The following is a 17,139-nucleotide window of genomic DNA, read 5'->3' as shown; positions in this document are numbered from 1 at the left end:
AGATGTTCCAAGGGGAAGCCTGCCTCTGCCTTTGAAACAAGGCCTTTTTATTCAGGAGTCTATTTAAATCGCCTTGTAAAACCCCCCTCTTTTCTGTTCCGATTAGAAACGCATATATGGGCATGGGGGTAGTGAGGGACTGGAAGAAATGAATGCTGATGGCTCTTCATTGCAGCAAAATCATTTCTCAGCTCTTCCATCACAGAGGCACAGCCTGGCAGAAGGCTCCTTGTGCAAGGAAAGAAGCCAGATCCTTACAGCAGCCCTTTCAGTGCTGCCCAAATCTCATGCCAAGGCACTTTGGGTGATGATGAATCAAAGGACTCGGACATTTTAGCACCACATAGACCTCTTGTATAAAAATCTGCCAGGAATGCCTAGAACATTGTGGTGTTTAACATCACCCCTTTATTTTAAATATGAGATTAAGTCAGTATACTACATTGAAATCCAGGAACTCTATTCATGTCTAACAGGCTTTGGAAACTTACCCCTGTTCAGGCACCAATGAGATCTGAAATAAAAGCTGGTTTCGACAAAGCCTTTTCCACACAGAGAGGAGTAATAACACCAAACGTAATTAACAAATGCAAAATACTGTCAAGTTTCTCAGGGTCCAGCCATAAGCTGTCAGCGTGTGGGAGGATCTGAGAATGCAGACATAAATCAATGCTGCACATAAGGCTGCAGGCAGAGAGCTTTTGGGGGGAGAACCCCAAAAAACAGTTTTGCACATCTGCACACACCATCCAGACAGCTGCTCCCTTGCTCCACCTGCATTTTGTATCAGCATGACTGCTCTTGCCCAAAAGTGCAGAGCAGCTTTAGTGCAGGTCTGTGCCTGTAGCACCACAGCTGCCAGCTCAGGAGGCGCATGCTGGCCCACGCTGCTCTGCCTGGGGGAGAAACCCAGCAGAGCATGAGCCTGGCAAAGCTCTGGGGATGCTTTCTGAAGCAGAAGGTCCACCATAGCTTCAACATGTCACCATGTAGTCCTAAAACGTGGCAGTCCACACTTCCTGCAGATGCACGTCTTTGCTTGTTTTTAGTCCACCTTTTAGGCCTGACTTCCAGCTCCAGAAAGGAGTTTCCAGTTGGAGGCAGACTGCTCCTAAACCTCTTGCTGCCTCCCTACCAGCTATATCCTTTCCTCAGTGTGCTTTCTGTAGACACGAATAGCTCAAGCAGCTACTGATATAAATATAAACTGAACAGAGCAAAGCACTCCAGTGCTTCCAAAAATCGCCCTTAGCCAACGTCACAGATATTGCACAGGCTGCTAATAACAGTCCAATGTTTTACTGGTGGGAAAGCACCCACCTGGCACTGCAAGCTGGGCAGGAAGCACAGCTCCTCCAAGTCCCCGTGCACCATGACACCGCTGCATCAGCCAAGGTGGGCAGAGCAAGGCGCTGCTCCGGCAGCTGCCCATGCCACAGGAGCAAACCACCCAGCAGTGCCTCTGAGCAAACTTTCACTCTGAGCATTTTAGTGCCACCTGCTGCGTAAGTGTTTAAGATTCAACCAGTGAGTAAAGAAGAAAGGAGCTTGTAAAATACTGTTACATCATCCAAAAGGCAGAAATCCCCCCAAATGAAGACACTTAAGAGGTAAAACCTGGCCACATTGCTGGCAGCAGCCTCCAGTTCAAAACTTCCCCCTCAATGCTGACTTCAGCCCCCAGGAGAGGCCACGGGCCTTCCCCTGGGCAGGGATACTGCTTACCATCAGCAACTTTGGATGTTTTGTGGCTTTCCTCTGGCACCACAGGGCTCCTGGAGAGTGATGCCCACCACCGGGGGGGGCTCGGACAGGCAGGGCGCTCCAGCAGCGAGGTCTCTCCTTCACCCACCTCAGAGTTGGAGGAATCACCATTAAAATCAGACTCCAGCTCAGAGCTACGGGGAAAAGAAGGAGAGATGGGACATTTCAGAAGGCGCACATTCCTGTAAGATTTCTGCTACCCAGATTCATACCCATGATCACTGTGTTCAGCACAAAACCTGAAGTCAACCTGCCACAAAGAGAGCCCTGGCTTGAAACACAGCAGTGAGCCACTGGGACAGCTCCTTGCACAGCAAGTACAAGGAGGGACCATAGATCACCACAGAGGCAAGTTTTGGACTCTCCTTCCTTAAATGTAATTAAAAGCATGCCACAAAAACACATACTCAGAGTAACACACGTTGTGACCTTGCCTCTGGGTGGGAGAATAACCTTTGCAGGTGGTTATTAGTCCTTTTTTTTACGATAATAAGGGGATTTCTTTAAAGGCCAAACTGTAAGGAACATGCACTTTTAGGCCTTCTGATGTGACTGCATTCCCAGTGTCATAAACAAGTCTGCCACCATATGACTTGGCCCATTTTTAATGAAAACAATACTGCTAAACCAATTCATAGATTTATTGTGATGATTAATAGCTCTACTTTGAAAAGAGGAGCTTATGCTATGAGTAGTCCTGTTGGTGTGGCAGGAGGAAGCTGTGTCACATTTACATAGTGCTGCCTTGTAGAAAGTAAAGATTCATTGTAACAGCCACAAGACAGAGACACACAGGAGGAAAAAGCGCTAAAGGAAAGGCAGTGTTTGGGTACTGCTGCCTGCCAGAAGGGGCTGGAATAAAATCTCTCAGGTTAGGCAACAAATTTCTGATGGCTTGATTTTGTGCCTGGAGCAGGGAGTAACCCTTGACCAGATCAGATGTTGGCTGCAGACAGTATAAAGCTAGTGCACGTGCCATACACATAGCACTGACCAGTCCTGTACCTCTGCTTCACCCAGCTCAAACTGGTACTGGGAGACCTTGGACTTAGTTAGTCCTCTGGTTGTGGTATATATACATTTATATATATATATATATATATATATATATATATATATATGAAGCCTTTGATAGTTGAGATCACTTCTGGATTGTGATCACACTGAGGTTGGGCAGAGTGCCACACAAAAGAAAAAGACATGCCATTAATACCGATAGACACATTTCTGTTTTAAAAGAGCAAATGTTTATTTCCCTTGGCTGGCAAGGATGTAAGTGCTGTAGGATGAGGCTTGTCCTCTGATCGCTGCTTGATAGGCAGTCATTATTCACAAGTACCTAAAGCATGAATTGAAAAGCTATTTTACCGAGCTAATCATTTTTCCTGCCCCATGCTCACTCAGACCTTGCAATATCATTCGTCACTTGCTATTTCACTCATCCCCCCCTTGTTAGGCGATGGCTCACCAGCAGGAGCATCACAAGCACATGGTCCCCAAACGAAGGCAGTGAGAGAGGCTGGCACAGGCTATCCTGGTGACAGCGGCAGTGTCAGCTGGGACAGGAATCAGGGGCCTCTCTGTGAACACGGGACTGTCACAGCTGGAGGAAATGGATCTGATCCCTCAGATCAGGGGGATGAGCTGGCTCCCATCTCTGCACGCTGCCCAAGTGCAACAGGCATGAAGAGCCTCAGGGCATTAGTGTCGGTAGGAGCAGGCACTCTGCAGCAAGCCACTATATGGCAGTAAGATCTCTCCGACAGACAGGAAACATTTCCCCCAAGCTCTCCTTTCCTTGCAGGAAGGAAGGAGCCCCAGCAGAGAGTGATCCTGTCCCCAAAGAATATCCAAACACATGCGGCGGAGCACAAATGTTACTTAAAACCTCCCACAGGGAACAGCATAAAGTTTAATTTCCAAAAGCGTTACCTTCCACAACCTATACACAACACCATGAATAGGTGTTTGAAGGGCTTCAAGACTTTAAGTGAGTTTCCTCACATAGTAATAGCTCTGTTTGCAACAGCTGGCTTTAGGTTGGCTTTTTTTTTTTTTTTTTTTTTTTTAATTCTCAGTAAGGAAAACTACTTTACTTGAAAGACACCAATCTAATTATTATGGCTGGAATGAACTCCCACAGAATCCCACCTAGAAAACTAATATATTCTAAATTTACACAGAGATCAGACTTCCTTGGACAGCTCTCCAAGAGTCACAGGATTTTGGATGTCTTTGGGATGGGCAGGCTATCAAACATCCATAGAGGCACTTGGGTTGTGGAGCTGCCCCGTGGTACCCAGGTAGCAGGCAACCACACCACAGGATGCACCTTTGCCACAACACACCCACTGCCCCAATCCCTGAACTGACATTTTTTGGAAAACAAATAGCTGAACCTGGGTTGATCGGGGTAAGTGTTTTTCTCTCTGACTCAGGCCCCTGTGTAGGATGCAAACGTTTGAAGATTTCCTGCAAAATGAGTCATATGTCTTGGGGGATTTATGGTTGTGGTAAAGAACAATTGTTTTTTTCTGAGAGGTTTTCCTTTTTCCTCTTCCCTCCCTCAGCTGTATGTGCTATACTTTTCATCAGTGCTGCAGAGAAAAAAAAAAATCAGGCTTTTTTGTTTTTAAAGGCCTATTTGTAATTTCAACTACCTGCTTGCATCACTGGTGACTATGACTCGAATAGCAAGGAGGTTGTGCTCTGTCATTTCCTCCTCAGGGATGACCCTCACGGTGGTCCACTCTGGAGAAGGTGACCAGTTTTCCAAGTTGTGGCGCTCCAGGATGCTCTTTGCCTTCTTCGGAGAGGTGGGCTCATCGGCCACGGGCTGGCAGCAGCCTAGGAAAAGTACAAAGGTGACAGCAGTGCATTAGGGGTGAGCCAAAGTCAGGAAGCCCATGGGGAAAGACCTTGACCTCTCCTTTGGGTGGTCCTTGGCCACTGGCAGCGGTTTCTGGGAGCACCAGCAGCCCTGCAGGGTGAGACCAGGTCTGAAAATTGGGCTTTGTGGTACGACCCTGCTGGTGTTCACCAGCTGGGACACAAATAGATAGAAATGGAATCAGCACAGGAGGCTTGGAGCAGTGATTTCCCACCCATCACTGCAGCTCTCCCTGGCCTGCTTTGGGGCAGACGCATTGCAGCCACACATCCTGCACTGCACCCGCTTTGACCTTGGCCAGGTCGCTTGGCCTGTCCCTCGCTGTCCCCTCCCTCCGCTGAGCTGTGACACCAGGTCTCCAAAACAGGCTGTGGCAGCAGGGCTACACCTTGACTTCGCACAATTCAAGCAGCCACCAGTCTGTTCTGCCTCCCCCCACCGCCAAAAAGAAAACTGGTGTACTTAGCTTCTGCATTTCTTCTCTTTTTTTTTTTTTTTTTTTGTGCTAGCCCCCTTCTATATACAAAAATAACCACCAGCACCAGAAGCCCAGCTGCTGGTGGTGAGGATGTCTGCTGTACAAGTACAGGTCTTGTTGTGGCTGGCTGAAATTCCCTTGCTTGTGCTCAGAGAATGAGCAAAATGGCTTTGCAGTGTTGTTTTTTTTTTTATATTACTGTTTTACTGACTATGCTTCTCCCAAGCGCCACAGAGCACTGCACTTTTCAAAAGGCTGTGGTGAGCTCTGGTTTTTCATGCTTCATAAAAGCCAATGTACTTTCTTAGCTTGAAAACTCCTCAAGACTTCACTGCTCACAGGAGGCTCTCTTTAATTCCCCTACTGCTGCGTGGGAGCAGCCGGGCAGGCAAGAGGAGCAGCTCACTGCTGCACCATGACGAGAGGCTCCTGCGCCAAGCCCCCGGGGTGCAGGGGAGCTGCCCCAGAGCTGCTCTCCAGGAAGAGATCCTGCCAGGCAATTTGTAAAATACAGGCCTCCGCACGGCTCAGGGTAACCTTCTCCCTAAAAGCTGCTGCGTTAATGTGAAAATCAGAGCAAACAAAACCTAACAAAAGCTTGCCAGCTGTACCCATTATCGCAATAAGCAGTGCCAGAGGTTGAGGTCACAGCAAGTGTCAATGGAGAGGTTTCTCTGTTCCTTCAGCACCCCTAGGCTGTTCAATGAACTGCCTGCCAAGAAACCTCTTGCCATTTGCTTGTAGGCTCAGCGTGTGTTCCCTCCCCATCCCCTGTATTAATGGTTTTCCCCCACCACAGTACCAGGAAAGAAGATAAAACATTTTTATGACTAACACGCACAGCTGTAGAACACCAAAACCCATGGACAGACAGACAGACTACCCAAACCAATTACCAGCACAGTTCCCGAATACGTACACATTCCAAGTTAACCAGTCCCTTTGCAACAGCCTGCCACACACCCACATTGTAAGTGACAAGCACAACGGACATGGCTGGTGCAGGACCTCAGGACATTGCCTGGGCCAGCTGTGCCTCAGGCACCGTCAAATGGGAACCGTCTGCTGAGGGAGGCACATTTCTGTGCCACCTCTTCTGAGGCACCGCAGCGCTCTCCAGTTTGAATTGTACAGCAGAAGCTGGTTTTCTCAGGCATCTGCTAAATGGCTGAGTCCTTTGTGAACACAATCTTACATTTGTAGCTGTACTAATCAGATTTAAGATTAGCATCCTGTCTTAAGAAGCAAACCCACTCCTTACTAATTTATTTAGTCAATGTTTGCACTGTGACATATGAAGCTGAATAAACTAGGTTGCAGTCAACCCCATAAACCTGGGCTGTCTCAGCACTTCCGTGAACAGGACATCCACTTGTGCGCGTTAACCCAAACACTGGGTTACAAACCCCATGGGACATTTGAAGCAATGGGAGCTACTGCTGCAGTTTCACACAGCAGGACTGCTCCTTGGGTAACCGGCTTGTATGAAGGCAAAGGGGCCCTAAATGTCCAAGGGTCGGGGCTTTGTAGGTTCTGATGGCACTACACAATTTTATTGGGCTCTCCTAAAACATAGCGCTTGGGCCCTGAACCTTGCCATGACAAAACGCAGCCGCATGGAGTGCTTGGAGCTCTTGCACAGGGCAGATTTCAGTCCTAGAGAACAAAAAGGAACTGAGTACAAGCGCCAGCAACAAGCTGTTGGTGGATTCATGTAAACACCACAGAGGGAGAGCAGTGGCCAATTCAAACAAAAGCCTGGACACTGCACAGACCTGAACCCACATGTTAATTATTACCAGCACTGCCACAGTAACACAAACAAATCAAATGCGGCATCAGCTCCACCACTGAGGAGCTATTGCTGTCATTAATTTTAAAGGTAATTTTAAAGGAGTATCATAAAGAAGATGAAAATTATCTGATACAAATGAGAAATTTAAAAATAAATCTGGAACTTCTTTAAAGCACTTTTTTTTTTTTTGGGGCGGGGGGGGCAGGAAGTGGAAGGTCTGTGTGAACAAATTTCTCCCAAGTCAGCGCAAAGGCTGAGTATTTACACAAAGGTGAGGCACACACTTGTGCTCCTGAGCAGATGCAAGGTTAGCAGCAGCAGCCCTCCTTGTGGAGCCTCATGGGAGGTTAGCTGTGCTCACTCGGGAGATCAGCTGAATTGTTCAGCACTTCTGGGCACGCAGCAGCCCCCCTCGTGCTCTGGGGAAACTCAAGCTCTTGCAGAAGGACTGAGGTGGATATTCAGCTCCCAATTCCAAAATGAAAATTCCCACGTAAGCCCCTGGATACCTGAATTTGCTAGTGCTTAAGTCCTCTCAGAGACCCATGCCTGTACATGCCACGCTATCCCACTTCTTCACTAGAAGAGATTAAAATGGCCTTACTGCTGTTCCCAAATGGAAAGGGGCATGGGGGCAGACTAAGCCCTGTGCCTGGGACAACTGGTGAGGCTGTGGGACCCTGTGAGCTGCCAGTGCTCCTGCTCAGGTCAGGTTTCCTCCCCAGGACGGGAGACTTTCTACTAGCAGCTAAAAAACTGAGTCAGAAGAATTGAACTTTATAAGATAAACACACGCAATGCAAAAGCTAAAGGGGCATCCGGTCTCCAGGACAGAAAAGGGCACAGCCCCCACTCTCCTGCCAATGTCAACTGGTGCCGTGCCACTGACCACCATTGGCTGCACTAGATGTTATCAGAGAGACAAGTCGTCAGGGAACAGACTCTCAAAATAGCATTCACATCAGATCTGACTTCACTTCCATCACACTTACTTTAGATTTCCCAACATCCTTCCTACTATCTTCTGTTTCAGTGTGGCAAAGACCTCTAGCAGTGACCATGCATTCTCCACAGTCACAGTTTAAGCTGTAGTCCTTACTAATCCTTTGTCAAAATGTTTAATTAATTTATCCAGGGGGTTACAGGCAAGCTATGCACGTGGAAGATGTTAATCTTGTGCTAGCAGACACCAAAGCAAATGTATCACATGCAGGGACAGACAGGGCGCACCATGACTAGCCAGTTACAAGTGGAATTGTCCTACTGATTCATGTTAGAGTACTTTAGGTGGTCAAATTCCTTAAATTAGCCAGTGCAAGCAAGCCAAGGAGCTAATGTGCTAATCTCCAGCCCCTCACATGCCCTTCAGTGTTTTTCTGTGAAGGGGCACAGACAGGCAAGCAAGCGGGACAGTGCTCCTGCCTCTGCTCAGCGAGCAGCAGCAGGTGCTCTGCAGCATGCACGGCTGGGTGCTTGGACTGTTTGATGCCCTTGCACAACAGTAACTTGCTGCCTGAAGGGCTGCTGGCATTGAGAGAATTTAAGTTTTCCATTCCTTATGCTACTGGCATCCAGACAGCGCTGTCCTGGCACTTTGTTTTGTGACACCACCACCCTTGTCATTAACAAGGGCAATGGTACTCAGCTGTGCAGTTTCGGAGGCCTGGGACACCTTGGTGGCTTGACAGCCAGTGGTACAGCAGGGACCTGGCCCAAAGCAAGGGCTTAGAAGGACTTTGCTTGCCACAGCAATGAGAGCAGCTCTGTGGTATCATGAAACCGGCCCACTCACACTTTCCCTTTTTTTTTTTTTTTTTAAACAGCAAGATGAAACCATATGCCTCAAGTCGAGAGTGGAGCCAGCCTTGGCTGAAGCACTCAGGCTGATGGCTGCAGTTTGCCACCAGCCCACAGCAAACACAGAAGATGAGGCTGTTCTCACCATTTACTGAGGCAATCAACTACTCTATGTGCTGTGGATGGCAATCTACTGGGAAATGTGTTGCCCACCCGGACAAAGACTGGAATGGGTTTATTCACTTCAGTACCAAAATGAAGCCCAGCAGAACAAAAGGAATTTTTTCCCACTTCAGGAAAAACCTGACGCTATGCTCAGGTGATGTGGATTCAGTTTCTCAGTTTTCAACTTTTCTAAACAAAACAAAAAAAGTTATTTTAGAGGAATTTTCCAAAAGATACAGAAGCCCAAGTCCAACTCAAAACAGTAAAACATCTATTTTAACTTCTCTATCCACTGCTGTCCCTGTTCACGACAACAATCCTCCTTTCCCTGCTTTTCCATGGTTGCCAGCACAGAAGGCAACTGGAGGCTTTGGGAAGTAGTCCTTTATGCTGAGTTACAACTAGAAAAAACAATGCATTGATCTAAAGCCTGTCTATATGGAAAAGATTTTGCAATGCATTTTATAATGCAGAACAACACTCAAAACACTGGCATATTAACTTCAGCAGTAAGAGCTCCATTCAGATAATAATCCCCACACAGAATTGGCCAATTTTAGCAGCTTTGTGTCCTGGGAGCAGCAGCATCTCCACACACAAGCTCTACCGTTGGTGTCCTCAGTGCAAGTGTCTCTCCTCAGTCAAAGCTTTTCTGATCAGAGATCCTGACTGACTTGCATTGAGAGTAAATAACATGGCTGTAGCGCTGTTGTTGTTTTAAATACAAATGATGGAGACTAGCTGCCTTCACTTATTTAAACAATAGTAATACAGTCAGCAACCGAAACAGAACAATTCTACATTCATCTGACCCTCCCACTCCAACAGGATGAAAAAATTGGATCAACAATTTCTCCTTTGTCTGTACTTCAAAACCTCCCTCATTATCCCCACACTGGGAGAGAAACAAGTGTTTTCCTTACAGTGAAAGGATTTAGCTAAATTGCATGGTAAGTGAGCCATGTCCCCACAGCTTGCTCTGAGGGCTCACAGCCAGATCAGTGCTCACTGGAAGGTCAGGGGTGTTTAAAACAGGCTTGGCCAAACAGTCCATGCAGACCCTATGGACAGATTCAGATCTCTTTCCAGAAAACAAACAAAAAAACCACTTCCACTCTCCATTAAGTGTCATGCCAGGTTTTCTCAATTCCATGTTTTTCCAGTCAACCAAAGGACCAGCTCACTCTTGCATTTCAAACAGCCCCATCAGTCTCAAATGGGTCTGAAGTACAGCCGGTGAAGGACGAAGACATCTCTGCAACATTGGAAGGTTTACAAAACGTGGATAGAGGCTTGACTTTAGCTCCACAGGAGTCAAAGGATCAAGGAGTACAAATACTTATTTTCTCGCAGCACCAGTAATCCAAACACCACAACCATTTACTAAATGAGGGTAAATTAGTGATAACGTTTTGACAGTATGACTGACCTTCAGAGCTAGTTCAGCCAGCTACTGGCTCCAGGGTGGTGGATTTGCAAGAATTCACCTGTCAGACCATAGCGACTGTGGCTGAGCAGTCAGTAGGGCTGGTTCTTTGGTAATGGCCTGTTTCTAGCTGGTTATCAAATCTGAGGAACAAACTACAGCTTGCTTATTTCTCAGCAATAATTATGTTCCTCTAATCAGGAACATAATGAAGCTTTTGGAGGTCCCCATATGCAGCAGCACTGAGGAGAGCCATCCCGCCATGCCACAGGAGCGACCTCCCTGCATGCATCACAAGATCACTGGTGTGCAGCGTCACCACAAGATCACTGTGACTGCGATTCTCCCCACTACAGGCCTAAAATATTCAGGTGCTTACAGAACAACATCCAGTGATGATGCCAGCACCACATCCTAAGAAACATTTTTGCCTTTTTCAGTTGCTTTTTGTAACAGCGTCCCCAGTGGCCTGGAGGGTTTTTGAAAACTCAAAGTTCAGAGCTGCTTACTGCTATTCTGTGACAACAAAAAAACTGAGAGTGGTCCACTCAGGCAATCTCCCCTCTGCTACTGTAAAACAGGTGAACGAGTCACTGTGTTTCTCTTCCCAGTCACAAAGGCTGTGCCAACACAGCAGCGATTTCCGTGTGGTGGGGGTACTGAGTTATGTACTGGTGTCTCAACCATGTTGCGTCAGCTCAGCTCTGCGGAGAGGCACAGACAATTGTTGCCATTTTATGCCAGCTAATGGTGCATCTGCAGTCAGTTTTGCTTACCTGAGGGAAACATGTCAGTCCTGTGACAGGCACACATACAGAGCCCCTGCAGAAACCTATTGGGAACTATGTGCCACCACACACGGGGCAGAGGAGAGGCCCCTTCCAGAGGGACTATCATTTATTATCATTTATTAAGGTGTTAATCACTCCAACATCTGAGTGTCCCCACCAATAAAGCTGGGGCCAACAGACAGGCAGCAGCAGCAGTTATTCACAGTAGCATGTCCCATCTGACAAGGCAGCCTGGCTCTCTGCATGGGCTGTTGCTCCTGAGCCACCTGTCAAACTAGCAGCAGGCAGAACACATTACTGCGACCTGACAAGGAGATGACAGGGGCTCAGGATCCAGCCAAATTTGGGCAGAGCCAAGCACCCGCTGTGGGTAGCTGGGCTGGACAGGCCATTCCCTCTCCCTAGGGACAGAGGGCACATACGCGTGCCGCTCACAGTGGCACAAAGCCCAAATAACAACCTCCTCCCCACAGACAGCACAGGGCCAGCCTCCTCAGCCACCAGCTGGCTGCTAAGTTTTATCGACTTTGCTTCAGAGCTGCTGCTTTGCATGTGCCTCCGCCTGTGTTGGACAAAAATGGTCAGATGCCCCACTGAACCCACCTGAAAAAAATCCAAACCAAGCCAGCTGCAGCAGCCAGCAAATTGAGTCAATGCTTTTGTGCCATAAGCAACTGAAAGCGTTCATGTTTATCCGCCCTCCTCATCTTCAACTGGTCTTAAATTGTGAGAGGGAAATTCATTTTTAAGCAAGATATGGTGGTATTTCTCAGCTAAGACAAGTCAGACCAAATGAGAGTCATGCACAAGCAGAAAGGGGGAGTAAGCCTTGCTGAGCTAACCAAAGTATAAATATGTCAACTAATACAAACTTGGGAAACATTCCCTGAAGGCAGATAAAAAACAAAATACAGAAACAGAGACCGAAAAACTTTTAAATGGTATCAACCTCTCCTCTAGGGGCACAAAACTCCCAGTATGCTGGCGGCCAGCAAACAAGCTCCTACAGGGAGCCTTGTCCAGAAAACACCTTGTGATTGCCCTGACTGCTCACATCCAGAGCAGTGATATCTTAGAGCCCTGCCCATGTTGTGAATCTGCGTGAGAGCCTTGTTTGGGGAGAGGAAGGAGGAAACCTACTGGAATCAGGTGTCACAACCTGTATTTGGGATATGATGTATTGGCACCTCTGACACATCACGCGTTTGTGACTCACTGAAGCCTGTGGAACAGGAGCAGTACTTACCCAGAGCTGTCACAGCAATTCAGTAGTGGCAAAGGGCTTTCAAACCTTCAGATGAAAGGCACCAAAATCCCAGGTGCTGCTGCTGTTATTGTGCTGAAAAGCACGAGCTACTGCTGCACTCCTGTGACAGGGACAAGGTTTGGGCAAGCTCGGCTGTGTCACCTCGCCACCTGGCTGCCAGCCCTCCCAAAGCCAGGGCAGTAGTGCTCAGGGAATAGACCTTTCTCTCACTGAAGCATAAAGCTAACAGATAAAACCCTTCATTGAAGAAGTAACCTGCACTTGCGCTCCCCTCCTGCAAAAAACACCAAATCTCAGCTTGCACAGCGCGCCCCCCCCCCCCCCCCCATAGGACCTCAGCCTAGCTTGCTGGCAATCCTGAGGCTTTTAGCCTGCCATTAAACTGTGTCAACCTATAATTCATTCACAGGATGAGAGGACTCTGCCTGGCCTTGTATGGAACTGCTGACTAAGGCAATGACATGAATAAATAATTTTGAAGTGGAGTTACTCATAAACATAGGCAGCTCCGATGGTGAAAGCAAATACCAGTTGGCAACAAAAACTGACATTAAGAAATTCAGTCAGCAGACTGCAAATTGATTTGTAGCACACCCAACACACATTACTGCCTCTCTAGCTTCTTACTGTATAATATACCCCCCAAAATCATTTATGGGTCCTGCTTAGAGTACATCAGTGCTTTAAGCAAGCTGCAGGGGCAAAAGGAAGGTGTCTTCAGTACTGTGGAAGCACAGTTGAAATGAACCAAGCGAGCACAGGGATGAGATACAGAGAAAAAAGTAGTCACCAGGGAAGCCCAGCCCATGTGGGACTGTGAGATGGGAACACAATGAACTATGACACCTTCAGCTTGCTTAGGCCTTCGTCTTGCTGTAATACGCTGGCTACCAGCCCACAATGGAGCAAAACCCCAGCTCAAGCCTATTATAACCTGAGCTGAGCCTTGTTGCCTCCGCTTCAAAACATGCAAGGCTGAATGAGAGCATTGCCTGCATTAGAGCTCAAAACCAGACACATCCCATTGAGGTATTTCAGATCCACCCTAGAGGGCTACAGGGCTTCTAACAGGATTCCCAGACTCATGTCCTGTATTTATCAAACTTCGATTTTTCATCACACCCGAGAAACCACCAGTTAGACTGCTGTCCTTGAAAAAGGACTTCAGTAAGAGATATGTTTGACATTTCACAGGTTTCAGTTCTTCCCACCTATTCCTTTTTACTTGTGCTTGTTTCATTTGTCTATAGAATTCAATTCCATGTTATGGCGTCTAACAAAAGGCAAAAAACAAAGCCAGCCTGCTCTCCTGTTTCTGTGGAGGGGTACACTGCCCTCAGTGGAAACGGGACCAGATTACCTGCCTGGCTTCCAACCACTGCTACCTGCAAATGCTTTTGTGCTGCCCCTTCTTCCCCAGGGCCTGGGGATGGGCTTTTCCACCACCCTCTCCTCCTGTCCCCACACCAGCAGCGCATCTTCTCTTCCCCTGTGGACCCAGGCCAGAACCTACGCACGTTCTTCAGCAGCAAAGCACTTTTTCAAAGCATCCATTACTTGATGAACAGACACTTCTGAATTCAGGAACAAAATATAACCAGGGAGCTTGAAGTACAAAGCAAGACAAAGCCCAAAGAACACAATGTTTGAATGCATCCAGGACGGTGCATGTTAACACTAATACAAACTATGCAAAAATTAATACAGAGATAAAGGAAAAAGCGACTAACTGAAAACCTCTTAGATATACTGAATTTTTATATTTATGGAAATCTGCTTCTCAAAAAAAAAAACCACACAACAACACTACTGTGATAAGATTTTCTATAAATTTTAGAGCAATTGTATATTTTATCAGAGCAATCTGTGTTAGTCTGGTATATTAATGCATATAATAATTGCAAATTCAGACCGCAGCCTCAATGGTGTAAGTCTCTGGAGTGATCAGCAATTTAATGCCTGCTAAAATAATATTTTTCTTTACACAAAGATTCCAAGCACCAAAAACCTTAAGATAAAATATGAATTAATTCCTGCAGAACAAATGCTGAAAGAACAAATGCAAGAACACAGTAGCATACAAATTTCTTTGTAATTTCACATTTCAGAAGAACATATTGGAAATTCCAGCCATTTCAAATGAGTTTGGAGCCCACCACCTAATGAGATGAGATCAAAGCTCCTGTTCTTTTTATGTTAACACAGATCATGAAGAAAAGGAAAGAGGCTTGCGGAAATATTTATATGACTAATATGTATACTTGGATCAAGCCTTAATACATAATGTCTTCTGATCTTCAGTGACATGATCTTCCAGGAAAAAAAAAAATTCAAATCATCTGCAAACATGTCATACTTCAAAAATCATAAATATTGATGCAGAATTCAGGGCATTTCAGAACTCATTGTTTTGATTGAAATGCGAGGAATGAGTGAGCAAGAAGTGAATTAAAGCCAATTATAGTAACTAATTGCCATAATGTTGTGGGAAAACACAGACCGTAGCCCTTCCTTGAGGTTGGAATACATAGAGAAGCAGCTTTCACTGGCCTTTTATTACTGCAGCAGTCTAGAAGAAACTAAGAGGAACAGAAATTTTTCTTCTTGGTAGAGTTAATGAAAGACTGACATTTGAGTCCAAGCCATTTTAAGAAGTTTTGTCTGTACTTTTTCTCAAATAAAGTATGTTTAAAACAGCAAGATCTTTTTCATTACAAAGTATTAGCATAATTATAATAAAGGATATTTTACATAATATCCTTTACATAACTCTGGCATGTTTGCTTTTCATTAACTGATATCTAGGTAATGCTGTGATACTCTATGAATGATTAGTCTGGCTTTTTAAAAAAAGAAAAAAGCACACCTGTGCATTTATTTCCAAATCAAATGGCCCTAGTGGCAACAGAAAAGTTCAGAACTGATTTGAACCAGTATAAAGAGGAAAGAGTGCACAATTCCTGAAGCTGCCAGATACAGCAAACGTCATCTCTGCAGTTTTAGCACTACAACAGTGTCTATAACAAGTAGCTGTCAAATCTTAGAAAGCATTGACTATGTCAAGAGGCATCAGTATCACCTGCTCCAGACCCATGGTTTTTGGAAAGGACCCAGTTCAGTGGCAGCTCGAGATCAGAGGAGCAGCCTGTTTGCCCTTCTGCTAGGCACGGCTGCCACTTTCAGCTACACACCAGGGCACAGCATTACTGCGTTGGGGGTGTGTCTACAACAGCATGTGCTTGCTGGAAACTGGAAGCACCAGAGCTTTCGGAGAGCTCAGCAGAGGGGTAGTAGGAGGAACCAACCCTCCCATTCACAGGGATGAATGGCTGGAGGAGCAGGGGACTCCCCAGGAATACACAAATCTTGAACTAGGTTTGTTAAATTTGCTCACAATTTAATCTACCAGCCCCTTCCTCTAGCAGCATTACTAGGAGCAAACCAAAGAATACTTAGTTTTATTGTGTAATGATTCTGACTGAGAATGAAGGAACTAACAGGAGCTTGATTCCCTCACCCTGCTCATTTTGTGAGCTTTATTCCTTTTCCATACACTGTGTCCTGTCCTGTCTGCTAGTGCTTCAGGGCATGGACTGTTTACGACTAAGCATATTCCTCTATAGATGGGATTTGTTAGTGATTTGACTTTTCTGGCCTTCACCACCACCACAAAAAAACCACAGTTACAACAGATCTAGACTCTAATGTTACCCCGATTTCAAGTTATTGTTCTGTTATTTTAGCAGGAATAAGTGAAACAGTTTATGAGCACAGCTTGAACATCTGATGCCTCTCAAAACTTCAATGCCAAACAAGTCATCAACTTTTGCAGACAAAAACCTCTTCTGATGTTTCCATGCCACTGCCTCTGCCCAAGATTATCAAGATGGAAAAAAAGAACCTGCCGTGAGACTGTAATTTGTATGAATAGTATATTTACTTTTATCTGAATTGCTTTGCCCATTGCAATGAAGGAAGTGCCAAGTACTGCCTTAAATGACATTCAACCTGCACTGTGTTTTCATTATGCAAATAATCTCCCACTGGGACAGAAAACTTTCTACTATGCATGGTGGCTTTTTCTTTGGCAGGACAGAATAGTTCATTGGGAATAACATTTGTTGTTCTTTTGCAATGTTGTCTCTACCAACACTTTCAAAAAAATTCATTCTTATTATTCAAACAAATCTAGTGAGGCTCAGTTTAAATTGACTTAAAAAAAAACACAACACAATCTTTCCATTAAATAATTGGGACTATTCTTTCTGTCATTTATTTCTTCCTTGAAATACAAAGGCAGAAATGCTAACTTAAGAACTGCAGGGTGAGCAAACGAAAGAAGATGATAGGGAGCAAAAGCTTAGAAAAGCTGGTTTGGAGAACCTGCTGTTTAAAAAGTAGAACACCAGCTTTAAAAACAATAAAATTAAAAAAATAAAAATCATGACAGAACAAAGGAAAGAAAACTAAGTAAATTAAATAAATAAAGCAAGGCCACTGTTATCAAATAATAAGTCACCATTAGCTGCAGCTTCCAGGGCTCCAGAAGATAAAGGGAACTTGCAAGCAGCACTCCAGAGTCAGTAACAAAAATGGAGTTTTTACCTCCAGTTATTAATTGCTTTTCCTGTATGTGATACAAGATTCCAAATGAATTTAACTTATTAACAAATGCCATAAAAGTCATGCTATGTAAAATCAAAACTTAAGGGAAAAGTAACATAAGGAGAAGTAATAGAAGTCAAAGAGAAGAGGACTAGTGTTGT

The 17,139-nt window shown here is 45.5% G+C and overlaps 1 protein-coding gene across 11 annotated transcripts in view; it reads right to left on the bottom strand.

The window, feature by feature from the left end:
* MICAL2 (microtubule associated monooxygenase, calponin and LIM domain containing 2) overlaps positions 1 to 17,139 on the bottom strand; it is a 163,971-nt gene that overhangs the window by 29,132 nt on the left and 117,700 nt on the right. For 9 of the 11 annotated variants that reach the window (XM_040559324.1, XM_040559323.1, XM_040559325.1 and 6 more), the window contains 2 exons: positions 4,425 to 4,611; positions 1,726 to 1,898 (listed from right to left, as the gene is read on the bottom strand). In XM_040559324.1, the coding sequence (XP_040415258.1) occupies positions 1,726 to 1,898; positions 4,425 to 4,611 (360 nt within the window). Of the gene's footprint in view, positions 1 to 1,725; positions 1,899 to 2,998; positions 3,104 to 4,424; positions 4,612 to 17,139 lie in introns of those variants that run through there. The other 2 variants (XM_040559336.1, XM_040559332.1) reach the window with 2 other exon arrangements.

The sequence above is a fragment of the Cygnus olor genome, chromosome 5 (genome assembly GCF_009769625.2).
Source record: "Cygnus olor isolate bCygOlo1 chromosome 5, bCygOlo1.pri.v2, whole genome shotgun sequence".
Taxonomy (NCBI): Eukaryota; Metazoa; Chordata; class Aves; order Anseriformes; family Anatidae; genus Cygnus; species Cygnus olor.
This window is presented reverse-complemented; position numbering and strand designations above follow the sequence as displayed.